Source organism: Perna viridis, chromosome 12, assembly GCF_037379345.1.
Source record: "Perna viridis isolate PV_CMFRI_1.1 ecotype Kerala chromosome 12, ASM3737934v1, whole genome shotgun sequence".
Lineage (NCBI taxonomy): Eukaryota > Metazoa > Mollusca > Bivalvia > Mytilida > Mytilidae > Perna > Perna viridis.
Genome location: NC_142456.1, coordinates 7,536,192 through 7,563,341, shown reverse-complemented (window position 1 = coordinate 7,563,341; position 27,150 = coordinate 7,536,192). Strand labels below are relative to the sequence as shown.

The 27,150-nt window shown below is 33.6% G+C and overlaps 1 protein-coding gene and 1 pseudogene across 2 annotated transcripts; one reads left to right on the top strand and one right to left on the bottom strand.

The window, feature by feature from the left end:
- Nucleotides 1-24,661, top strand: LOC148601051 (uncharacterized). Its single transcript, XM_088554982.1, has 2 exons — nucleotides 1-599; nucleotides 23,461-24,661. Exons 1-2 carry the CDS (start codon nucleotides 421-423, stop codon nucleotides 24,176-24,178), a joined length of 897 nt encoding a protein of 298 aa, XP_088411108.1. The 5' UTR covers nucleotides 1-420; the 3' UTR covers nucleotides 24,179-24,661.
- LOC148601052 (uncharacterized) lies at nucleotides 650-16,884 on the bottom strand (annotated as a pseudogene). The gene is made up of 11 exons (XR_015917283.1): nucleotides 16,657-16,884; nucleotides 15,518-15,616; nucleotides 15,219-15,252; nucleotides 14,608-14,942; nucleotides 13,947-14,255; nucleotides 13,140-13,266; nucleotides 12,591-12,849; nucleotides 10,300-10,663; nucleotides 9,940-10,034; nucleotides 3,047-3,147; nucleotides 650-835 (listed from the first exon to the last, which is right to left on the bottom strand). The product of XR_015917283.1 is annotated as an uncharacterized LOC148601052 (transcript).
- Nucleotides 24,662-27,150: the final 2,489 nt, after the last annotated feature.

Genomic DNA, 27,150 nt, shown 5'->3' with positions numbered 1-27,150 from the left:
CGTTGTAAATATGCTGATTGGATGTGTAATATGTGGTTCGATAAGAAGTTTACATGTAAATTGTAGCAACTAGCAGGCGTCTGCATTTTTGTTTGATTAACGGCATACAGATATTCAATCTGATTAAAATTAGCTGTTAGGATACGTTACACTGCCGCGTAAGTTTAATCAGATTGAAAGATATTATCTAGGTCTCAGTAGTTAAGTTACTCCGCCCAATCACCTCTGTGGAAATAGAAAGCCAAATTCATCACCGAGAAGAACTACTTAAATGATCATCTGACAACACGCGATTAAAGTGGCCGACGTCAGAATTTCTGTACTCTCGATGTGATTAACAGTTACTATTTGAAAATCGGGATACCATTACATAACAGAAAGTTATTTTTTAAAATCTACCCGAGTGAACAATTCACAAATATGCCTACATTGATTGAGCAGAGTGTGTTTGTCATTGTTGCTGTGCAATGTGTTTACTCATTTGACTTTACAATAGTTGACCTGACACATGAATTAAACTCATCAACTGTATATTGGCCTGGACAACCAACCTTAAATTTCACTATCTTAAAGAGGGGAAACTTAACTAGAGAAATGTGGTAAGTGTCAATTTCTTTAAGGTTCCACTAAAGGAAAACAAACTAAAAACTGAAAGTTCAATATTTTATTAGTGTAAGCCATATTAACATCATATCATATACCAAAATTATCCTCTCGTTTAGCACAAGCTTTTTAAGCCATTTAAAAACATTTTCCATTACTGTAATCCTTGAATCTTGCTTATAAAGGTGCCAGACTGCCATTAAATACACATCTTTTGTAAGTCCATATTTACCTATAAAGAGTAAACAAAATATTTAACAAACATGTATCTAGTGCAAGTTCCACTGTTTAACGGATTCTATATCTTAAAAGTATACTTAATTGTAACAAGTAAATTACTCAAAATGAATTTAAATGGAAGCCATTTATATTGGGACTACTTTCAATTCTATTTACAGCTACTTTCACTTTCTCTTTAGAGAGAAAAATATGGAAGGCCGTTTGGATCTAATTCAATGTGTTAGGATTTAATTATATAATAGAAATTAAATTTACCAATTAAAGCAACTACTGCAATGTTTAAAAAAACTTGACAGTCAAAACTAAAGTCTACTGAAATGATAATGTACATGTACGTATGTATATATGCGAAATATAAACACATTACCCTAAATAAATTTCTTTTTGCAACCCTTAAAATAAGGACAATGTTGTTGATTTGATTTGCAGACCAAAGACTTTTCAGTGTAAATAAGGAATTGGGATTTAAGGTTAATATTGTAAGATTTTTCATTCAATGTGCCATTTTAGGAGACAGAATGAAGGGGTTAAGTTCAAAATTTTGAAACAAACTGCTAAATTTTACACAATTGGCCCCTGAGAGATGGTTGAATCAAACAACCTTGGTGAGCATGGTAACATTTACCCCATGTGCACACATTTTCACTCGTTAGAAAAAGTAAATTCTAATACCCAAAATAAAATTAGCCATCCTTTTATGCTGAACTATAGAATCAATTCTATTAAAGTTGTATTGCTACTAGCTACTTAACAAATTTGAAGGTAAACTCATATAAAATGATTTGCGGGTGCAGCTTGGTACGACTGCAGAACCCTGAACATTTGGGGGAAGTATGGACACACCATTTAAATCAGCTACGAAATTTGATTATGATTAGATATTTGACACAGGATAAAAATTTGACCAGAACAAATTTGGTCACTTTTTTGCCATTATTCCAAAATGGTTCCAGTAAAAACCTGTAAAAATCAATCCCAACTTCGTGGGGAAAATGGCATCTTGTGGTACAATTTCAAAGTGATTCATTTCTTTTCACTAAAGTTTTTGTCCATATTTTCCAGAAATAATAAAAAATACTTTTTTTTCATGACCCATTAGTGACCCCTTATTCTTACTTGGCTTAAGTCACAACTACAAAAATCAATCCCAGCCTTTTTTTCGTGGTATGGCACCTTGTAGTAAAATTTATATGTAATCCGTTCACTTTTATTCAAATTAATATGAATACAGAAGGAAAATGCTCGTTTCAGACTACAAGATTCAAGTATAAACCCCAAAAATCAATCCCACTCTTCCTTTGGTGGTACATTGTACATGTATATCACCTTGAAATACAATTTCAAAGAGATTCATTCCCTAATAGTCAAGATATTGTTTGGACATCAAGAAAATGCATGTTTCTGGTCCTTAATTTCTGAAAAGTTCAAATCTTAACCCCCAAAACCAATCCAGGTCTGACCATTTTATAGAATATTAAGGAACAATATCATAGACATTCCTATGTTGTACTGGAGTTATGAAGTTGAATTCTATCAAATGCTTTTTTATGTCCCTTTTAGGCCCCTTATTAGAAAACGATCGGGCTATAAACCCCAAAATCAATACCAACCTTCCTTTTGGAATTTGTAACCTTGTTATAAATTTTATTAATATCAACCAGTACTTCAATTATTGCACAAAAACCAAGTGTCTACAGGCAACGACAACAGCCCCATACCAATATATGACCGCAAATAAAAAGTATTATTTATCAAGTGGAGTAACCCCCCCCCCAGCCTTCACTGATTTCTTTGAAAATTTTAAATTAAACATATTCAAGCTTTTTATTTTTTGCTACTTATCATTTACTAAAGAAATCGATCTAAAATATAGAGGCCCCGTCCAGGCCTGAATTGTTTATTTAAAAAAAAAGTTAAGACTGTTTCCTAGGAAACTTAAGTATCAAGTATAATTCTTTTATATCTTCTTTAACATTATCACAGTACGAGTTGTCTCAACAACAGTCTGTTTGTCCATGGGACAAGATTTCCCATATTTTTTTCTAAAAATAAGGAAAATAAAAACAGACTTCCTAGAAATTTTTCAGAAATTGATGTTTCCTCGGGAAAAATCCATATAAAATCAATGACTGCTTTCCTAACAAAACAAATTCTTACAGCATATGAAGTTTTCAACTTGCCACGGGAAAGTGTAACTAAGTACCTAAGTCCTTGACCCAGATTTCACTTGCCCCGGGTAACGGGAAATATGAATCCTAGAACACTGCTTTACTGCTCCACTGTTGCTGTTGTCAAGAACCTTATCTGCCTCGGAAAAAATATAACTCCGATTATATAATCAAAATCAAGGTTTTCTCATCCTCCCAAGTCAGGGTTTTCAGTACACCCTCAAACCCCTGACATCACTCATTCATACATGTATTTAGCGGGTATCGTCCAGCCAATTTCGATTGGTTGCTTCTCCGGGTGCGAAGCACCAATGAAAATTGATTTGACATAAAATGTCTGTGGAAAGGTAAATAATGATACGAGTTACTGATAGTTGTAAGATGTCACAAATGATTCAATATGACCAAAAAATGATAACTGTAGATTTTGTTTAGAGCCTTTAGTGAAAAAAAGACGTTATCTGTATGTAGCCATTTTGTTAGTTATATCAAAATGTAAGTTATATCGATGGGTTTCTATTACGAGTGATTTGATTTGATTTTAAATTTAGGTAACTCACTAGATGGCGCTGGACGATACCCGCTAAATATGAATGAGTGATGTCAGGGGTTTGAGGAAGCGAGGGTGGACTCAAAACCCTGACTTGGGAGGATGAGCTTTTCTAAGATAGGAAAGACAATCATTTTCTTGTTTGGAATTTACAGCTGTCATTTGAATTTTGTTTACATCACTGTGACCACAAAAGACAATCCCAGGGTTCTCTCTCAACTTCAATCGCCGAGCCGGTCGTTTTCGATCGCCGAAAAAAACCTCGAGTTGACTCGAGACATTCCTGCTTTTAAGTACGTTTTAAATTTAACTTATATATATCCTTATTTTAAGGATTAGTCATGTTAAACGATTTCGATGTTTAATGGATACCGACCGATTTTACTCTCATATGAAAAAAAAAACTTTCACAAACCTCGCAACATATCAAATGCACACAAAACAATGTCTCCGATGTGTGACTGGTCATCTCATGGATTTCAATTAACGCAATAGCGGACGGTTAGGAAGTATTAATCAACAATAAATATTTATGTTGCGATTCTCTTTTCATCTTGAAACGAAATCACAATGATTACGAACATCTTCAATTCTACTCAATGACATGATCTGGGGTCAAAGGTCCCAAAAAAGTTACCACTCATCAGCAAGATATCATGCAGCAACCGCTTACAGAGTGCAACATTCTACAGTTGACTATGCTAATGTGGCCAACCTCCTTTCTATCTGTCTAGTTTCAGCGTTATCTTCTGGTGACTGAGAGGGTATTTAGTAGGTACTATCTGAATAAGACCTATCTTAGGAACAGACTCAAGGTTTCATCAATCAATAGCATTCTCTTCTAAAGATCTGTTTCCATCCTTCTGATTTGAGGAGTTTTAGGTTGAAGAGGGCTTTTGAGGTGTGGTGTTTGGCAAAGGACAGGAGGATTTTCTCTTTGTAACGGGAGAGCATGATTTGACAAAATTATACTCCGCCACCGAAGATCGAACCCTACACCGCTCGGTGACAAGCCAGCGACAATTCGACTAAAGAATTAATCCTTTAGCCGAATCGGTTTGTCTTGAATTATGGCATTCAATTTACAGGTCTAATTTAAAAATAATCTCTTTAAAGGAAAATAATCCAAATTTGCATGGTCAATAATACATGATGTAAATTTTTTTGTAAAGGTAAGAATTTCAAAAATAACACTGGATAAATTACTCCACTTGAGCAATGAATTTTAAAAACTGAAACACTGGATCATCATCACACAAAATTTACCAAAATTACCTTTGATATATGAACATGTAAATTACCTATGTACTTAAAATCAAGGTCTTCCTCTGTAAACCTTTAGTAAAGCAGAAATCAGAAAGACTTTCCAGTGATGAGTAGGGTACCAAATATGTGTAAATAATATTGTTGTGAAAATGAAATTTTACACTGACTGAAAGTTACTTGCAGGTACATTAGATGATGTTGTTAAGCCTAATCAATATGATTGTTGGAATTTAACGTCCGAGCAGCAATATTTCAGCTATATTCAGGCGATGAACATGAAAGGGATGATAAAATGAACAGGAAATGATGAAATGAAAAAAAGGATGGGACACAGGGATGATAGGGTTGACAAATTTTGATAGCCACAAGATAAAAGCGAGGGATGGGTAGCCCAATCAATAATAAAATGACTATTCAGAATTCATTACTTCAAATAATACAAATGTACTCTATCTGTGTTTGTTAGATATGAAATGGCTGATTCAAGATGAATAACCCATAAGATGAATAGCTATTGAGCTAGTGTTAGAGTCATTCATGGTACGAAGACTTAAGCTGAGGGAAATGTAGCAGGACGGCCTACCTGCGTTGTAGTAGGTAGTGAGATTTAAATTGCCAGTTAATTGTCTTGGCTAAAGGATTAACTCTTTAGCCAAATCGGTTTATCGCTGGTTTGTCACCGAGCGGTCTAGGGTTCGATCCTCGGTGGCGGAGTATAATTTTGTGAGTCAAATCATGCTCTCTCGTTACATCTTATTAGTTGAGTGTCAGGTCATACCATAATAGTAGCTTATGTCAAATAGTAGCTATTTTTAGACTGAATGCATCAAAGCTTTGTCATGATGTAAAACAAATTCTATTTTACTATTTTTCTAATAGTAAGTATTTTATTTTATTAAGTAACACATGTTTTCTTATACAAAATAATAGTTATTTTGTTGTAACGTTTATTGTATTCATTGTTATGCCTGTATCAGTAAACTTAAAATGAATATATACCGTTTGTTTGTTTGTTGGGGTTTAATGTCCGAGCAGCAATATTTCAGCTATATTCAGAAAATGAACATGAATTGGATGATAAAATGAACATGAAATGAAAAAAGAAAGGATGGGTCACAAGGATAATAGGGTCGACAAATTTTGATTGCCACTGGAAAAAGGGGGATGGGTAAGGTCGGGCACTGAAAATAAAATTTTACACTGACTGAAAGTTACTTGCAGGTACATTAGATGATGTTGTTAAGCCTAATCAATATGATTGTTGGAATTTAACGTCCGAGCAGCAATATTTCAGCTATATTCAGGCGATGAACATGAAAGGGATGATAAAATGAACAGGAAATGATGAAATGAAAAAAAGGATGGGACACAGGGATGATAGGGTTGACAAATTTTGATTGCCACAAGATAAAAGCGAGGGATGGGTAGCCCAATCAATAATAAAATGACTATTCAGAATTCATTACTTCAAATAATACAAATGTACTCTATCTATGTTTGTTAGATATGAAATGGCTTATTCAAGATGAATAACCCATAAGATGAATAGCTATTGAGCTTGTGTTAGACTCGTTCGTGGTACGAAGACTCTTAAGGTGAGGGAAATGTGGCAGGACGGCCTACCTGCGTTGTAGTAGGTAGTGAGATTTAAATAGCCAGTTAATTGTCTTGGCTAAAGGATTAATTCTTTAGCCAAATCCGTTTGTCGCTGGCTTGTCACCGAGTGGTCTAGGGTTCGATCCTCGGTGGTGGAGTATAATTTTGTGAGTCAAATCATGCTCTCTCGTTACATCTTATTAGTTGAGTGTCAGGTCATACCATAATAGTAGTTTATGTCAAATAGTAGCTATTTTTAGACTGAATGCATCAAAGCTTTGTCATGATGTAAAACAAATTCTATTTTTAGACTGAATGCATCAAAGCTTTGTCATGATGTAAAACAAATTCTATTTTACTATTTTTCTAATAGTAAGTATTTTATTTTATTAAGTAACACATGTTTTCTTATACAAAATAATAGTTTTTTGTTGTAACGTTTATTGTATTTATTGTTATGCCTGTATCAGTAAACTTAAAATGAATATATACAGAGTGTTTATGTCTTTAGTTTATGATACTATTGACTATTTAAAAAAATTCTGCTGCCCATAATTTGTCGTTTGTGTTCTACGCAAAAGTGATTAAAGCCTTCAAAATCTAGCTAAAACCCTGCATCACATGATATGTGTAAAATATTCCCACCATCCATGGAGAACCGAAATATTTCCGGTATCTGTGCAGATTGATCTGACAGGTCAAAACTGAAATGAATGTTGCTAAAGATGCCCTTAAGGGATAAAACGTGAAGTATTGCGAAGTGCTATAAAGTTATTGACCATTTTGAGAGCGAGGGGAAAGGGGGGTATGCTCATGGGTTGGAATTTTTTTTTTTTTGTTTTTTTTTTTTTGGGGGGGGGGGAGGGAATTGTTCCGGGTTATTCATTCATTGAAAAAAAAACTCCCCCATTAATCAACAAGACAGATTTTCACATGAAAATAATGATTTTACTTGCTGCTTAAATATAAACAAAAATACTGCACTTGCAAAGCAAAAAATTTCATCTGGGTTGACACCCCCCTCTTTTTAATGTCATAATTTTTTATGAGTCTTGCACATACTGTACATGTATGGTAAAGTTCAGGGCACTCACTGATTTAGGCAATGCCTACCCCATATTATTCTATAATGGATATAAAAAAACACTATTTAAAGGATCCCCTAAACAGGAATTTTAGATTAATTTGAGGTGTTTTGTACTGAAGACATGACATGTAAGAAAATGCCCTCCATACGTTATGTGTCCATACCACAAATATCACAGAGAATCATAAAAATATTTTTTAATCCTTTAGTAGTAAAATGATACATATTTACGACTGAAACCTTCACAGTTCAGTTTTAAAAATTAATTAAATAAAGTAAATTAGTTGCCACAAAAAGCGTGGCAATTATGGCCAATGATGGAGCATGAAACCATTTGAACATTTAAGACCAGTTCTCTGTAACCACCAAAATTCCATATATACATCCTGGCAGGCATAGAACTGAAACTTCATGATATTGTGCTTACACCATGTTCACATCATAACAAAACAAAAAAAGTGGAATTTATTTTTTTTTTTTGCCAAGATTGCCATGGTTACCAAGATGTCTCATTTCAGCTACTGTTTTGTACTGGAAATATTGAATTTTTAAAGATTTTATAAGGTAAATAGACTTTCACCACCTTGAGAGACAAAAAATTAATAACTGGTTCTTGTAAGATCAACATTTATGGAACAAAATAAAATGGTTTCATTTACAGTAGTAGCTGAGTACAAAAAATATTTTCAACTCCAGAAAAGCATACATCTGTAGATGTATACTTTTTTTTTTTTTTTTAAATATCAATTTTTGACCATTTTTCCATGCCTGCTGCAGAAAAAGCAGAGGGCTGATGACAAAAGGGGGCAACATCCATGGATAAAACATTGTCTATGAAAATTGAAAATGCAAAAAAATAAATGGGATCTGGCTTCAAATATTTTAAGGACACATTTAAAAATTCCCTTGTTCGATGGGAGATAATTTGAATTTGAACCTGTATAGATACCAGACATAAATTTTAACAGGGAAAAAAATGATAATATTAAAACCGTAAGTCTTACACAGATGGCTGTAAATATGAAAAAATACAAAATCATAATCTTTGGCCATAATTTGGGTTGTATCTTTGAAAAATTGTCCATTTCAAAGGGAGATAATTCAAATTTTTCATTAAAAACAGATTAAATAATAAACCTTCTTCAGGAAAAATAATTTCAATACAACCAAAGCTCAATAGAAATATTTCTGTGCATATAATTAATTTAAATGCTAAGTACAATAAAACATTCAATATTTAATAAAAAATACAAAAAATAAAAAGGCTTATACAAAGGGAGATAATTTCAACTTGCAATAACAAAATATATGTTAAACAATGGGAAATGGACAACTTCAATTCAAAAATATGTCCTAAAAATGTGAATGCACTTATTTTAAGAATTGTTAAATTATGGCATTCAATTCACAGGTCTAATTTTAAAATAATCTCTTTAAAGGGAAATAATCCAAATTTGCATGATCAATAATACATGATGTAAATTTTTTGTAAAGGTAAGAATTTCAAAAATAATACTGTATTATGGTCACTGGATAAATTACTCCACTTGAGCAATAAATATGACACAATAAAGTTAATTTTTAAAACTGAAACTCTGGATCATCATCACACAAAATTTACCAAAATCACCTTTGATATATGAACATGTAAATTACCAATGTACTTAAAACCAAGGTCTTCCTCTGTAAACCTTTAGTAAAGTAGAAATCAGAAAGACTTTCCAGTGATGAGTAGGGTACCAAATATGTGCAAATAATATTGTTGTGAAAATGAAATTTTACACTGACTGAAAGTTACTTGCAGGTACATTAGATGATGTTGTCAAGCCCAATCAATATGATTGTTGGAATTTAACGTCCGAGCAGCAATATTTCAGCTATATTCAGGCGATGAACATGAAAGGGATGATAAAATGAACAGGAAATGATGAAATGAAAAAAAGGATGGGACACAGGGATGATAGGGTTGACAAATTTTGATTGCCACAAGATAAAAGCGAGGGATGGGTAGCCCAATCAATAATAAAATGACTATTCAGAATTCATTACTTCAAATAATACAAATGTACTTTATCTAGGTTTGTTGGATATGAAATGGCTTATTCAAGCATTTTCCATCAATATAGTTAAAGTAATGTGTTTATCTTTACCTATGACATTTGACCTTGAAAATCAATGGGATTGATACTTTTAAAATTGATCAAATTTAAGATGATGTTTGACAGACACACACACCAAAGCTAGGGACTGTCTTAAATTTGCAATGGGATGAGAGTGATTTTTCTGTGTTAAAGATTTCATTTTTAAAAATTTAATGATGAAGAACAGCAATCAAGGTAATGTTTTCTGTTGCAAAAATATGGTAGGATAGTCATTTTCACCATTGAAAGCATTCATGGACAGTTCTAAAGAAAGTTTATTATAACAACCTGCTTCATGTGTTGTGCAGTGGTTACATCATTCCCTTCATTGATATGTCTCTAAATTGATGACTTAATGTGGGATGCCTTTCTATCACAGGGTCCTACAAAAATAAAATGATTTCATAAATAACAAATGAAAACTTGGTTAAAAGTTTTAGATGTTATAAATTCTTATAATTTTGTACTTTCTTTATCATTTTACTTTTGTTTTATTAAACAATACCATTTCAAGTTCTGTATAAATTTAAATTAATAATTCTACCTGTGATAAGTTGCATAAAATAATGCAGACATTTAGAAATATTGTACAAGTACAGTGAACAGTTATATGTTGAACATCTAATAAATTCTTATTTTTTGCCTCACCTTTTCCATTCTAAGCTTCAGAGAAATTGTATGTTTCCAATAAAGCACCCAGTCCACTGTAAATCTGTGTTAGAGTTGTCGTCAATTTGTAGCATGCAGCATTGTGAACATGAGTGATGCTTTCAAATGTTTGTCTCTTCATCATTAGTGTGACACTAATATGCCAGTTGATGCCCTGTTTTGCATAACAGTCCACCTGGCCTTCACCATATTTTCTTGGAAGGAACTTCATTGCCCAGTCAAATGTAACAAGGGCCTCATTATCCTGCATATTTTCTGTAATGGTTTGTCTAGCTTCCTCCTGATTCCTAGCTCTAACCAGATGTTTTTTCCACTCTTTTATATCTTCATTAGCTTTTTCAACCTAAAAATATTTACAGGGATGATTTTGAACTTTTTCAAATGGGTCCCCCTGAAGTCAAATTGGGAATTTTTGTTGCAGTTGGGAATTTTACTTGCACCATTTGATCAGTATTTTTCCTTTGACTCTAACCAATAACATGATGTATGTTTACGTATAGAAACAGCTAAGTCTCTACTGAGATGGTACAGATGATATGATACTAGTACTACAACAAACACGATCAAGGCAGCACATAATGTGCATGATATGTATTTTTTTTATGTTTTGACTTTTGAATTATTGCTCATTTAAAATTACAAGTCTGATAAATAGCTTGGTCAGGTGGTGGACAGTAAATTGATATCAATAAAGGATTGAAACATATTTTTATTGTATTATCATATAAACTGAACAAACTACATTATCACTGCAACCTTACCAATACATTGTAAGGTCACTTGTGACAGGACTTCCGCAAATATTAGGCTTGTATATGTTTTGAAACTGTCGAAATTTCTGGGGCTAGACACTCGATCAAACTCAAGCTCATAATAAAGGTCTATCAACAACAAATGACTCTGCTACATATTATGCCCCGAAGGTAGCATTGATAAAACAGTTTAATTATATTTGCAAATGTATCCATCAAAAGATCCAACTACCTTTCTCATTAATAAGTACATTCACAAAATTTTATTACTTCGCAACCGCTTCCCGGAAATTGTGGTTGTATTGGAACGCGGAAACGGATTACGGATGGACACAAAAAAATCCGAATTTTAAAATTTTTCACTACCGGCAATTGAGAATTTTTTCAGCTGGGGGAATGGGGCCGCCAAGAGTAACATCATCCCTGTATTTAATTTATTTCAAAAGTTGAATATTCATAATTATACTAGACTTGGAACTAATTTTTAGTATACAATGCTGCTTGCAACTGAACACCTCACAACGATGATAGTGTTTACCCTAAAACATTTGTTTGTACAGGGTAACTGTCTCATTTTCATGTATATATAAATATATATATAAGGGTCTGAAAAATTCCCAACGATGTTAGAACTGTCAAATTTGCAAAGCAAATTTTTGGTCGTTCCCTCCGTGGTACGAGTTAGCTGGCCGAGTGGTTTAGGGCGCTGGACTTAGTGCAGGCGGTGTTGCCATAGATGTCACAGCGGTACGAGTTCGAGTCCCGCGGAGGGAAGGACCAAAAATTTGCTTTGCAAATTTGACAGTTCTAACATCTTTGGGAATTTTTCATACCTTTCTATAAGTTTACGTTATCTTCCCTGTATCAATTTGATCCGATGGAGCAGTGTAGCGAAGAGTCGTCACATTCTGAGACGTTATATATATATATATATATATAGTTATATATATATATATATATATATATATATATATGTCAAATAAAGATCCAACACAACCAGAAGTTCCATATTTATAATTCACTAGTACTTTCACGTCTTTATAGACGATCTTCAGGTGAAAAACTACAATAGTATCTAAGTAACGTTTCAGTGACGTTACAGATATAGAACGACTTAGTAACGTTGTAAATAGAGTTAAAACGTAACTGAAAGTGTAAGCTAATACATGTAATAAAAATTGAATTTAACGTCCCTTTAAGATAGGTCTTAATTTTTCAATAAACTTTCGTTCTTTCAACTCCCTTAAAGTGTCTCTTGGAGATTTCATTTTATAAAATGAAAAGATAATAATATATATATATATATATATATATATATATATATGTAACAATGAGGCAATTACTCTGTAAAACGTTTATGGAAAAGAAAACATACTTATCTTTTCTTCACAAGAATATGCTGCATTACTTTTAATATACTGAATTTGTGGGGAAAATAATTTTTATGTAAAATTTAATTTAGTCTATACAAATAAACACATATCCTTCCTTTTTCATATTCTGATTAAATAAACTTACTGTATAAAGGACAGAGTCTCTATTCTCTCATGTGTTTGATATCACTTTTGTCAATAACATGTCAAAAAAAACTGTCTATATTTGAGCAGATATTATACTGACTGTCATTTGTATGATCACAAATTCTTTGAAAGCATGGGTCACTTGTACTTAATGCATACGCTGCACAGTGATCTGTCACTGATGATCTCTGTTGAACATGAATCTGAAATGAAATGTATTTCGTTAGTAAATGGGAGCACACCTTTGATGCATATAAGTAAATAATATCTCACCATCTCAACAGAAACGTATTAAAGAAAAGTCAATATTGTAGAAGATATGTAATCCTGTCCCAATGTATTATTATTGTCAATTATGTTTGGAAAAATACTTATGTTAAGTGATTTCATACATACAATCTATGTTCAAAGGGGTATAACTCTTAAAAAGTAAGATTCAAAGTATATATTGCTTGTCTACAAGTTTCAAGAGAATGTGGTGAATGGTTTGAGAGGATAAAATGATGGAAAAATTAGACTTATATGTAGAGTTTGTTTTGTGTTAAATCATATCAGGCAATTGCAATACTATTTTTTCCAATTCAACAAAAGCCCTTCACCCTTCTGTAATGTAATTGTACAGGCCTTCCATCCTTTTCCTTACTGATGCTGCACACTCGTCTAATAGTTGGTACCTGAAAGTCACACATATTCAAATTGGGTAAATAATAGTGTAATTAATTTAACAGTGAAAAACAATTGTGCCTACTTTACAAGATATATTGACATGATTAAAAAAAATTAAGGCAAATTTAAAAAATGTTTTGATAATGCTGATTATGGCTAAATTGAATCAAGAGCAGTATTGTAGTGTTACACTTTTATTATTGTTTTAAGCAAACTTCAGCTATAATGTTATATAATTGATGTGTGTGAGAACTATCTTTCTTGAAATCTACTGGTGTGTAATTTGTGTCATAATATATATACAATGCTTTTATATTCTTTTGGGGAAATCAGTTCTTGGGTCATGAATTCAAGGGAAACTGCACTAATTCTAAGGTCATATATTTACAATATAAATTGTGGTCATTCTAAATATGGAGTAATTTTGTTTGATTTATGCAAACTTTGTTAACAACCTCCTGTAGAAGCTTAAGGTCAAGTTTCGTTTTAATCGGTCAAGAGGTTTCAGAGACAATGATAAAAATGTAAAAGTTTACAGATGGACTAAAGAAAATCGATTCCATGTGATAACAAAGGCTCACATAGCCTTTGGTCGGGTGAGCTTCAAATGGTGCTGTTTTGAGTTCCATAATATTGTGGAACAATGATCACCTTTTTCTGTATTAACTTTTTCTACTTAAAATTTTACAACATACCTAAAGGTTTGATTTGTTCTTCTTCACATAACTAATGATATTGCCTGATTATTGAAACTGGTGCAATTGATCTGACCACATCTGGAATATTCCTGACCTCTCCAGTTGATAATCTTCAGGTTCTCTCGCCAAAGGTAGGTCTTTCATGATTTGATTTGATGTTATGAAATCAATAAAATGATCTAGACTTTTTGAATCAACTTCTCTCTTTGTTGTTTACTTAAATGTACTGGTTGCCCTGGACCTGTTACTGTGTGTTTCTTTGCCTCATAATATCGCCACGGTGTTATGTTTGGAATCAACTACAATAGAATGTAAAAAAAATCAAGTCAATGTCTGACCATTTATTACAATCATAGGCCTAAACAAACAAATCTGGTATCTTTTCTTTTTATATAAATAAACATGATTGATAAAGAACATGATAAAATTTATAAATAAAATATGTGTTCCTTCGCTTAAATATTTGTGCATTCATTTTTTTGTCTGTGTAAGGTTCACATTATTCCATGTTGCATACATGAAAGTTCCAATTTATTTGTTAAACAAACATCAACTTGTTTTGTGAGCTTTGGTGTTTTGTTAAAATATTATATATGGGTCAAATGATAAGTTTTTTTTTGTGAAATTACTAATTATGATATGAGTTTTTACCTTTCTTAATGCATCATAATTTAGTTCTTCAGTCAGGATGGATAAAACTTGACGTCTAAACATCCATGTATCTGCAGTGCTATATATTTCCACAAGTGTGTTAATTGTGTTGTCTTTGCTGGGTTCACCATAAACTTGAGTCTCTAAAAAGAGTCCTTCACCTGGACAGATAGTTTCAAAAACAGCATTTAGACATTGTCTAGCTTTTAGCTTATACCTTTGTATGGTTCCAACACTAGAATTTACAAGTAATCCTTGAATTTGTTTTACAGGACTTATTCCAGACAGATTTATAAGGTTTATCACTTTGTTTAAAATAGATGATATGAAGGGTCCTTAGGTGCTTACCCTCCCTGAGCACATGGGTAATCCATGGGTTTACTGTTTCTTCTTGTTTTTTGCTATTCATGTTTCTACTTTTGTGTGGTATGTGTATTTTTTTCACTGTTCAACTATTTAATAAGTTTGTCAAATGTTTTTTTGTCTTTTTGAATACTTCTGAGGTACATTTGCAGGGTTGATTTTTTTTTCATTCTCTGAGAATTTTAAGAGAGACTTTTGAAAACATGTTTTTTTATAGTCAATTGCCTTTCTTTTTCTCTTGTAATCACTAGACATACATATATACATTCCCTCTGTTTCAACCTGCAAAAAAATCATAAATCTCAACTTATATGTATATAATGGTTTTACAATGTTTGTATAAATGTTAATTGACTACAACCATATACATGTATCATATACTCTGTTTCTTAAATATGTTCTTGTTGAGTTAATCAAAGGTGCATTTTTTAAGGAAGTACACTGTGTATTTAGCATTATTATTACAAACAAATGGTAATGCAAATGAATGAAATGAACAGTCATTAAATGGTACTTAAATTTCACTTTTCATTTATAAATATTATACTTGATCAGGATTCCACTCTACTTGAATTGTATTGGTGCTATTTTCATCTTTCATTTCAAGGTCAAATATCTCTTGAGTCAAAGTAAAAAGTTCATCATCCTGAAAAAAAAAAAATAGCCTTCGGAATTCAAAAATAAGCACATTTAAACATAAATGAAATATATATCTGCTTATTAGATATGGTATTCAAGTAATTCTATAACTTTTAAAAGACTTCAGGTTTTACATTTTCTTAATAAATAGCTAAAATACACTTAGAAAATACATGTAATAATCTGTAATTGTTTTGAACAATTACAAATGAATAAGTTCAAATAATAAATACCCAAGGTACAGCTAAACAAAAACCTGCTTAACATGTACAAAGATAAATTTAAATATTATAATATTATCTTACTCATCCTTCTTTCTCAGCTGTACATGTGGTCACTGAGACAGATTCATCACATTGGGGTTGCTTTAAAAGATTCTTTCTGCATTTGCACAAAGACCTGAAATTTGAACATAAAGACCATCGTAGATATTGCTACTTGAAAACAAGACTAGAGTATGCATATATATATTCATATGTTTTTGTTTGGTTTTCTTGGTTTTGTCCTGTTGTTTAAACCCCTTCATAATTTTAGTAGCACTTGTAAATAATGAGTCTCAAATAGAAAAAAATCAATCCAAATGCCCTGAAATTCTAATTGGGAATTTAAAGACTACAACAATGCAATGCTGAGCTTGAACAATCCCTATTTCAGTGAACTGATAAAAATCTGACTCCCTGGATGTCATATTGGAATCCTTTGTCCAATACACTGAGACTCACAAGGAAAGAATTGGTCTGAGATTAACATTATCATAACTAGACACCTTCCCCTATTCATATTTTCTAAAAAGTATATGATCATAAACACCGGTACTTATACTGTACATTTTAAAATTTGGGAGTAACCATTTAATTTTTCCTTTTTTTTGGAAAGGGATAGGTGGGACATGAAGTTTCCTTCCATCTTGAATCTTTTTTTTAGCATACTTTTAGTGTGGAAACTAATCCCCTGTTGACAGAAACAAGTTTTTTGCATACTAGAATCATGAACATGGGAGATAGCCATTTTGCTTTATTTCTTCTCTGGTTATATCATTTTTTTTACCAAAACTTTGCATTGTGGCTTTTTAAATTCTCCCTTAATATATTTACCAGTTCCAATAGGCAAAACAATTTCAGTATTGTTCAAAATAGTTGTTACATTGGCAGATGAGATGTACCTCTCAGTTTTACAGTTTTCCTGAATGTTGCTGGCATAATTGGAAAGGCACACTGGCAGTCTGCATAGTCTCTTCAAACAACGTTTCTTGTGCGCGTTACGCAATTCATTCATACGATTAGAACAAATATATTTATAAATTAAAAATCCTGTTCCTGGGGCTATGCCACATGGTGTAAGAAATAAAGACTGGTCCTCAGTAGAGAATGTTTCCAAAGGCCAAGAGAAAATCTCCGAGGAACATGTCAAGTCTGAAGATTTAGAAAAAAATTACAAGCCATGCGAGATCCTTCAGGTGTAAAAATATTTATCCATAGTGTTTTTATTATATTTTCAACCCCAACAGCCACAAATAATTCAATCACAGACATGAAAGATAATTAAATAAGCCTGCTGAATCAAATGGAACGTGTGTCTGCTTTGTTTTCCCGCTTTACTATACTTCTAACAGGAGAGTTCTCAAATGGACAAAGGGAGATAACTCCAATAAGAAATGTGATGAAATAGTGGCTGAGTTGTATCATAATGAATACTTTTTTTCTCAATTCATGATGCAGATCCCATTCTATTTTTTTTTATAGAAATAAAAAGACATTTCTAGAGAAGACATTCATGTAACTGATAGAGCCAGAAGCCCTCTGCTTTTTATTTTATACTGTCATACATTCAGCTGGCAACAAAACACAATATTTATTATGTGATGGTTTTTGCTTTTTGTTGGCTTATATTTATATTCTTGTTATTGTTGATTTAAAAGTTTATAGTCAATAAACGGTTTCCTATGCCCATTTTGACTTTCTGGGATCGTCAGTCGCGACCCGGGCAGCTGGGGTGGCCGGTACGTGTCAGGACAGCTAATTTCGTGACGTCAGGACAATTTGAACGGTACTTTTGGCTTGGACTTGAAACGGAAGCTATTCCGTCCAAAACATTGTTATCAAAATCACTTCTACAGGTGAGATAACGTAAGCTTACGTACAATAAGAGCCTGATTGCAATATGTACATGTATTTATGACATTATTTCGTCTCTCATAATAAATTATCGTAACTTAACTGCTTGTATTCAGTGCCAAATATTCCGAGAACTCGGGGGAAATTCTAATTCCCGTTACATTGGGGGCTCGCCGACGGGATATTTTGGTTGTTACTTGTCAGAAATCGACTGAATTGTCAAGGGAATGCCGTCCGCAAAGAAGATTTTCTCAAATCTTGGGCTAGGGTTGAAGAATCTGCTTCATGGCAGTAACTTGGAAAACGGAAACCAAACTCCGTCCAGTGTTGATGATCAAAACGAAGAAAATTCGTTGTCAAAGCCATATTGCAATCAGGTTCAAGAAAATGTAGATAATGTAGTACAATATGAACACTTACCATAGTCAGAAATCATAGAAATCCAAACAGAATCGTGTATGGAAAGTCCCATGCAAGAACATCAACAAATCATGACCACAACACATGAGTCGCAGCACACACAAATATCTTTTGTTGTTCGAAATATTAATAAAGTCCCTACACCGAGACCAGTATATTTTCTCCTTTTATGATCCGTGAAAATAGATCTCATTCTGAGAATCCAGGCTCTTTCGTGACCGTAAACAGAGATATTTTCTCTGAACACAAACTTCAGAGTGGAAACAATTCAACGCCGTATTCACATAACTACTTCGGTCCAGGACAAAGATTGTCTTTTGACAATAGTTATGATAGTCATTACAATCGCACAAGTCATGATCAGTCACATTTAACAGGCACAGCCTAAATTCTAACTTAAACAAATGTGTCGTACACTAGTTCTATAACATAAAACCACGCATTTTATGTTTATCTTTCATGTTTTCATCGGATATTTTCATTTTTTGTTTATAGTCAAAATGCGAGGTTTTATCACGAACTGCTAGTGGTCGTCACGTTTGTCAAGAAGTTCAAATATTACTTATTTGGCCGCAATTTTCTACTCGCACGGACCATGCTAGTTTAGCATGGCTGAAAAATTTCAAAGAATCGGAAGGGATGGTCGCCTGCTGGATTTTTCTCCTTGATACCTTTGATATGACCATTCAACATCGTAAAGGGAGCATGCACGGGAATGCTGATGGACTATCAAGGCTTCCGAGACGCCGATGTAAACGTGAAGATTGCAATGATTGCATGAATTATGTTCCAAGTAAAGCCGCAACCAGTGGAATATCACTGAAATTTCAAGACTGCAAACTCAGGACAGTAACATTAATACTGTGATGCAGTATAAATCGGTTAGTGACGAAAAACCGAAAATCGATTCGCCCGATGAAGAGTTGTCTGCCCTACTTCGACAATGGGATCAATTAATTGTTCGTGAGGGTATTCTTTATCGGACATATCATGAACCGAACGACTCTATAACCTACCAAATTGTCGTACCGAAAGAAATTCGGAGGCAGATAATACTGCAACTCCATAACAACCGGACAGCGGGTCACCTGGTTAGAGATAAAACCTTACGTAAGGTTCGTTGTCGTTTCTATTGGCCACTTATGAACAGCGACATTTCCAGGTAATGTCAAAAATGTCCCACTTGTCCGAAGGGAAAACCGGGTCCTGGTATCGGAAGATATCCCATTCAGCATTGTACGGTCACGCATCCTCTTGAATGTATTGCCATCGATATCATGGGTCCTCTTCCCATGACCGATGATGGCAACGAATACATTATGGTTAATCGGAGACTACTTCTGCAAGTGGAAGGAAGAGTATGCGTTAAAGAACCACATTGCCTTGTCGGTAGCCGATAAGTTAACAACCGAACTTACCTGTCGTTTCGGGGTGCCAACAAGGATCCACACGGACCAAGGACATGAGTTTGAGTCAGAATTGTTTTCTTAAATCTGCAATCTCTTATGCATAGATAAATCACGTTCCACCCCTTATAGGCGAAGGGGAATGGTTACGAAAATCAGCTTTTAAGTGTTGATTCGTCTTTGCAAAACCTGTTTAAATCTGGATTCTCGAGCACGTTAGAAACGGAAACAGAAGGAACCAAAACTGAAACTGTTTCATATAACAGTAATCGTATCGAGACCAAATATGACAACCTTGATGAACATAATGAAAATGACCAACAAACTAGATATATAAGCCCAAAATACAGCTCTCGCGGTCGTCTTCTGAAACCAAAAATATAATACTCACCGTAACTTAAACTACACACAAAATAGCAATAATTAGATTCCTTAGTCTAGAGCTATATATACATTATACATACATATCAGTAAAACACATAGAACATTTTTAAATTGTTGTGTAAAAGCGAGTCTCTTATATGCGCTTTGTATGGTCTATGATATTCGGAAAATGCCGTGATTTTGTGTGTGTGTGTGTATTTGCATATAATTATATATCCTGGGCTTATTATTAACGAGCTGTCGGGAATTGTGCAAATATGCTAGAATTATAGTATCATCAGATTATAAAGGGATAAATTGGCCAAGTTATTCTGTTGTTTTGGAGCTTTGTTCAGATGCTTCTTTAGGCATGAATAGTAGACCTACAATCCGGTGTATGGAAGACACTTTGTATCATGTTGAAACCAAAATCATATAATTTTGGACTTATGATTTTTCAGCCAGCTATGGATGGTCATGACGTACTCGACTATGACAAGGAGGAGATGGAGGAAGAGATGAACAAGATGAATAAGGACGCGGACGAGCCAAAAGTCCTGAGATTGAGATGATAGAGTTCTTCTGGAGTACTGAAGGGACCATGCAGTGTCCGGTGGAAAGAGTGTGGGGACCTCAAGTTCTCACACCGTGCAAAGTACCATCGTCATTGGCAGGAGAAGCTCCTGGCTACTTGCATCAATTACGTCTGTTCCGTAGTGGGATGCTTTGCGACGGCGAAGAGGAGGTCTGACATGGAGTGGTTACATTAACAGGCAAACTTAATGCCTGCATGAGAAAGGTGACTGAGAATAAAGGATTTATTAGTCCTGGTATATTTATTTACAAAAACAGAATTCTGTCGTTATCCTCCAAATCGTCAACCACATCACTTTCTTTGACCACCGCCACCGCCTATACTCCTGTGATATCTTCATTTGAATCTTCCTCTACTGAACTATCTGCTATGGATACATCACCAATCACTTCAGCAAGCTCCGTTACTTCGTCTGATACTACATCTGTGCCGAACACTTTTACGAAATCTGTGGTTCTTGATACTTATTCTGAAGCATCGTCAACTCTTTCTGGGTCAACCACCTCCACAGAATCCATGACAATGGGGTCTGTTACATCTTCAGGAATTATGTCTTCCTCGTCTGTGTCAACTTTAACATCCTCCACTACTTCCGTGCCTGTGTCATCGGGATCATCTAAGAAACTGTTTCCTTTCAGCAGTACAAAAAGATGGATCGCCCTAGCCAGCTGCCATCGTCTACTTCTACCAGAAGATTCGATATGTCTTTTGGTATCACCGCCAAACCAGTTGCAGAAGTAGGCATTCAGACTGTCTTGACTGACAGTAAGCCTTTAGGGGAACTTCTACCGCCCATACCAGACACCGAGACAGAGCTGGAAAACTTTTTTATTTTATGTATATAATGCGTTCGATACTTTGGGTAGAACAATACAGACCGCCAAGGATATATTGAATGAAATTAGGAGAGATGGGCAAAAGTTTGACCGAGAGAGGAAGGAAAGAAGAAAGTTGAAGGCAGAAATTCGAAGACTGCAAAAAGAAGTTGGAGAGCTGAAAGACTTTAACAAACTTTTCAGTGATTTAAATATGTAAATATGTAACTTTATATTGTTCTTTAAAATTAAGTTGTATTATATTGTATGGTATTTTTCAATTAACCAAATCTCTAGTTTTAAAATCAGCGACAGTCTAGTATTTCTAGTATATTTTGTTAAAGTTTCATTTTTTTCATACGTTAGTGCTTACTGAGTGGGTATTTGAAATTTTATCTTGATTCAAGTTAATGGACAACGGATTGTTCTTATCTTTTTACATAATATCTCATTTCTGCATTTATTATTTACGGAAAAAAAATCTCTTTGTTGATGATGCTTTGTTGTAGTATTATATAGATATATGCAAACTAATCATAATGTTCAGTCCATATTTTGACTAATGTGGTCTCACCACATGAGGTCTTAAGGGAGGGGGAATGTGATGGTTTTTGCTTATTGTTGACTGATATTTATATTCTACCCAAAATAACTTGAGATAAGGGATACAACAGACACTGTGAAGTCAGCCTCATATCTTGACCTACACTTAGAAATCGATGGTAAAGGAAAACTATTGACCAAACTTTGCGACAAACGTGATGACTTTTCATTCAGAATTGTCAACTTTCCTTTCATCTGTGGCAACATCTCTTCGGCTCCTGCGTATGGAGTGTTCATATCACAACTCATACGTTATGCCAGAGCTTGCCGAAACTACGCAAACCTTTTGTATAGCGCTAGAACTCTAACAAATAGGCTTCTGGAACAGGGATATGTTGCTACAAGATTGAATTCATCACCACAGAAGTTTTATGGTCGTCATCATGAACTCGTGGATCGTTATGATGCATCCATCAGCACCATGAAAACTGATTTATTCAACGGGTCACAAAAGTAACAAAAGCAAATGAGCAACTCGGACTCCACTAAAAACTGGGAGCATGGACCAGGTGCACCGGTAGGGTAAGCGTTCTCTGCTTTTCTAGAAACACCCGCCGAGTTGCTCATAAAAAGTCAAGTCCGGGGTAGACAAACGAGGAAAGGAAAACCATTACCATTACCCGTTGAATAAATCAGTTCTCATAATCATGAAACCCATATGGTGTATAAGAAATTAATTGGTTTTTTTTTTGTTTTTGTTTTGTTTTTTTTTATTTTTTTTTTGTTTTGATTTGTTTTTTGTTTTGTTTTTGTTTTTTTTCTTTTTTATTTGTTTTTTTGTTTATTTTAAATCGTAGTCCATCCGTGAAATGCCACGAATTCAGAGATTAAAAAAACTACTTTTTAGCTAAAAAAATGAAAAGGCCATCATAGTATAAACATTCCACAGAATGATGATCAAAAGTTTTCGTCGGAAATCATAATTACAATCCAATATTGAATAATGTACCCGTATTTTGCACCACCTACTTCATTGGCTAAGAAAGTTTTGTTGCGATTTTCAATCATGAATGTTTGATTATTAATGTGAATACAAACACAAGTGTGTTAAAATATAGAAAAAAAACTATAAATTTATTTTTAAACTATTAAACTCAGAAAAGGTGGACAGTTTCTTTTTAACATTAGCAAACTTTTTTTCGACAACAGGATTTGCTAGTATCATGATTATTTTCTAAGATAAAGATTTGTACCATAAACGTTTATCATTATCATCATTGCTTGAAATCATTGGAAGTTAGGGTAAAAACATAAAACAAATGTCCAATATTCATTGTTACACTCAGTGTATCGTCGTCGGACTGTTAGAACTAAAGATGATTAACTTAAAGAGTTTTGTATGAGTAATCAAAATGCTTGTTGTTTCAATCAAGAGGTCTATTAATGAACTGACGCTCGAAAAGCCCTCTATACCCTACAAGCAGCACCTTCAGACATTTGCAAGAATAGGTTTAAAAGGTTTCTTGTAAAGACGGCATACTTAAACCCAGCCAATTTACGTTTAAAAACGTTACAATATAATCTGTATATTACAGGTATGAGATCAATTACTTTGGATCGTCCGAGCATGGAGGAACACACGTAGACTCACCTTCTCATTTCTTCAAAGGTGGCATGCGCACAGAGAAAATTCCAATTGAAAATTTGGTAGGACCTGGCGTCATTATCGATGTTAAGGACAAATCAAAAAAAGACCTGGACTACAGAGTAACTATTGAAGATGTAAAGGAGTGGGAAGCGAACTTTGGTAAAATACCAGACGGTGCCATCGTTATAATGAATTCTGGTTGGCATTCTCTTTACCCAAACAAAAAGTTAGTTTTTAACTCAGAAAAATTCGATGACCATACAACATTTCATTTTCCCGGTTGGCATGTGGATACCGTTTTGTGGCTGATCAACAACCGTATTGTGAAGGCATTTGGGGTGGACACTCCGTCAACCGATTATGGTCAATCAACAGAATTTTTAGTACATATACTCATTGCAAAAAACAGTTTAGTTGGTGTTGAAAATGTTGCTAATTTGGACGCCATTCCACATGTTGGGAGTACTATTTTTCTACCGGTGATTAAACTTCACGACGGAAGCGGTGGCCTAGTTCGCGCGTTTGCAATTATTCAGTCACCAGGGTTACTTGGAAACCAGTACTTTACTATTTGTCTTTGTGTTGTATTATTAACACTGTCTATGATATTATGTATCAAGGGTATTTCAAATACCCATTCAATGGAAAAGGCAAAAACTGCCTGAATTTTGGAATTTTAATAATTGTTTTTTTTTTTTTTTTTTTGGTTTTCATATTTATTATTCAAGTTTTGTTTTGATTTTTGTTGTTGTTGTTGTTTGTTTGTTTGTTTGTAGTGTCAACTTACCTAATATGTCTTTTGAATGCGATAAATGATATTAAAGCAAGAAATTTATAATTTTGCTTTCGCAGGGTCAATTGCGTTTGAGAAAACTCACGACGGATTGACTACTTTATATCGGGAAGTCCGTAACAACAATAAATCATAACAAATGGAATAAATCCATTTTCAGAGGACAAATACCTTCAAAATCTGTTGAGCAGTAAAAGACCAGGGGCGCCAATGAGATAAACGAACTATGCATTCTAAGAAAATATTCATGAATGAAAATCACTAGTCTGGTCGTAAAGTTTTATATTGATGACTTCTACAAAAGTTAATCTGCATGTCTAGTTCATTCATTGCTTGATTTAACAATAAAATTCGAACTGCCACAATCCTGATTGTTATTGTTATAGTATATAATTGTGAAATTATAATTGAAATTTTTTTGTTATCAAATTTTCTGCAAATCATCAAGAGCCACTCGATTAATATATTTTAAAGACAGAGAGAAGACAGTGTTCATCCGTTACAGTTGTTCCTACATATAAGCTTCTGGTATAAATGCATGCTCTTCTTTTTGTTTACTACTTTTTGTTTGTTCTTAGTTGTATTTGGTACTAATTATTAGTCGTCACGGATAAGCCCGGTAAGGAAAATTAATTTTCGCTATTACCTTTCACTAAGTTGATGAATATGCAAAGTTACACCGTAGATATTTATACATTACTTGTTCAAAAATAATTTCTAATCAGTATTTCGTCATCACTTAATACAAAATTTCGGTATGCTGAACATGTGCTAAAGTGTTACCCGTTAATATCAGTATTATGACCAGTACTTGGGAAATTTAATATCACAACTGTTTAAAAGACGTACCTAAAACAAAAATATCAAACCAGCCTCGACAATTTCTACCATGCGCAATACAAATAATGAAGTATTAATTCCGAATTTTATGCTACTGCATATAACATAAAAGTATATGGTCAAAATGTCTTACCTACAAAGTGTAGAAAACAAAATGATATACAATAAGACATATAGACACAGACACTGAAGGGAAAAAAAGAATGCGCACCAAAAAAACTAAATATCTTGCAAGATGAAGTTAACAGAAAGCGTCTAGTTTAAACAGTTTGACTAGAGATTTTGTCTCTTCATTTGGGCGAATCAAACTTTGATGATGGTTATAGTGATACCAACAAAACTTAAAGTTTAATTGACTGTAGCAATGGTATCTAAATATGAGATCATCAAGGTGCATGTACAACACACACTGTTAGCTTAAATGGAATTTTGAGGGTAAGAAATAGTTAGTTATAAGAGTGTAACTTGTATAACCCTTTGTACTTTACTTGGCAGACCAAGATGAATAACTGAATATTATATTATTTTACTCATTTTAGCGGTAAATTACTGGAAGCAAAGGCCATTTATTCCTGCATACCTTATAACTAGGTCAGATTTAACATTAACGTACACAGTAGTAATGTTTTTATCGTTCACTTTCTTAAATTTAAATACACATATCAAAATATAATTCTCCAATTATGCAATAAAATTGAGACTAAAGGCGTAATATTGTATATGATTTCTATTAACATATTGGTTTATCATTTGATGCCGAATTAAATTAGACAAGTTTCTTGGATAACTTTTCCTCAGTGGAGTAATGGCTTAAATTTAGAATTATAAAAATGCTGAGTACATTCTTCTCTCTGGAATTTCTTACACGCACAAATACATTGTGGCAAACGAGAATGTACTATAAAATCACAAACAGGGGATAAAATGAAGTTCCGCTAAGATGGCAAAATATCCCCACAAGCCTGTAGACAGAACAAAGCAGCTTCTATGGCATCAAATTGTTCAAAATAAATGTTGTTGTGTTTCAGACACAATATAGGAATTAGCTATGTGGAGAAGAAAAGGTCGTCTCTTGTTTGCAATTACTTGATTTCTGACTCAATATATGTAATAGAGATACAATGAAATACCATTGATTCGTAAAAATATGCCACGGAGCTCGAAGGTCAAGTGATTTCTTTTTACGAATCAACGGCATTTCATTGTTTATGTTACTTAAACTGTTGTTTTGACGTCCCCGAATTAATCTGTTTTGACTACCAATTAGGCCTTCTGTGTAACTCAATGAGCTAAATTCGCATTGGGTACATTTTGGGTATATCCAACATTATTACATTTATTCGTTTAAAGACGTTTCGAGTGGAACCATGACCTACGGCAGCTTCTATCTATATCAAGATGTCGATATGTGAACAGTTGATGATACGGAATTCTGATGTTATCAGCATTTTAATCATAATGTTGTCCAATGAAAAAGCTAAAAGGTTTGTTTCCATTTCTTTCTTATTTAAAAAAAAAAACCAAACTTCTTAGTTTTTCATTTACACGTAAGTAGTCATTAAAAGTAGCTATCATATTATACAAAATAAAGTACATGTGCTCTGACACACAAAAAAAGTTGTAAAAAGAATCATATTGTCAGATCGGCGGGTTCTGACTTGCATTTTTCAGACTTATCCATTTTGTCTAACTTTCAGAAGGACTTGTTCGTCATTAAATGTATAATTTATATTATCATTTTCGTTAAATATTTATATGCACGAAAAGATGTGAACGCAATACTGGACGCTTTTAATGACATATAATGACGTCAAAGTACATTCAAACAATATATTGATAACTTGTATGAAATTTTTCTATCACCTACTTTCATGTAAATTACATTTTCGACCGGTAATTCCTTGATTTTTTTCCTTCAATATGGCGATTCGGTTATACATGTAATTAGGTATGCACCCATTCTCCACACACAGGCTATTTTTGTTCACGTTTAATTCATATTTA

Coding starts and splice junctions, on each gene's coding strand:
- LOC148601051 (XM_088554982.1), top strand. CDS start 421: ATGCCTACATTGATTGAGCAGAGTGTGTTTGTCATTGTTGCTGTGCAA. Junction 600..23,460: donor AACTTAACTAGAGAAATGTG/GTAAGTGTCAAT, acceptor TGTATATTACAG/GTATGAGATCAATTACTTTG.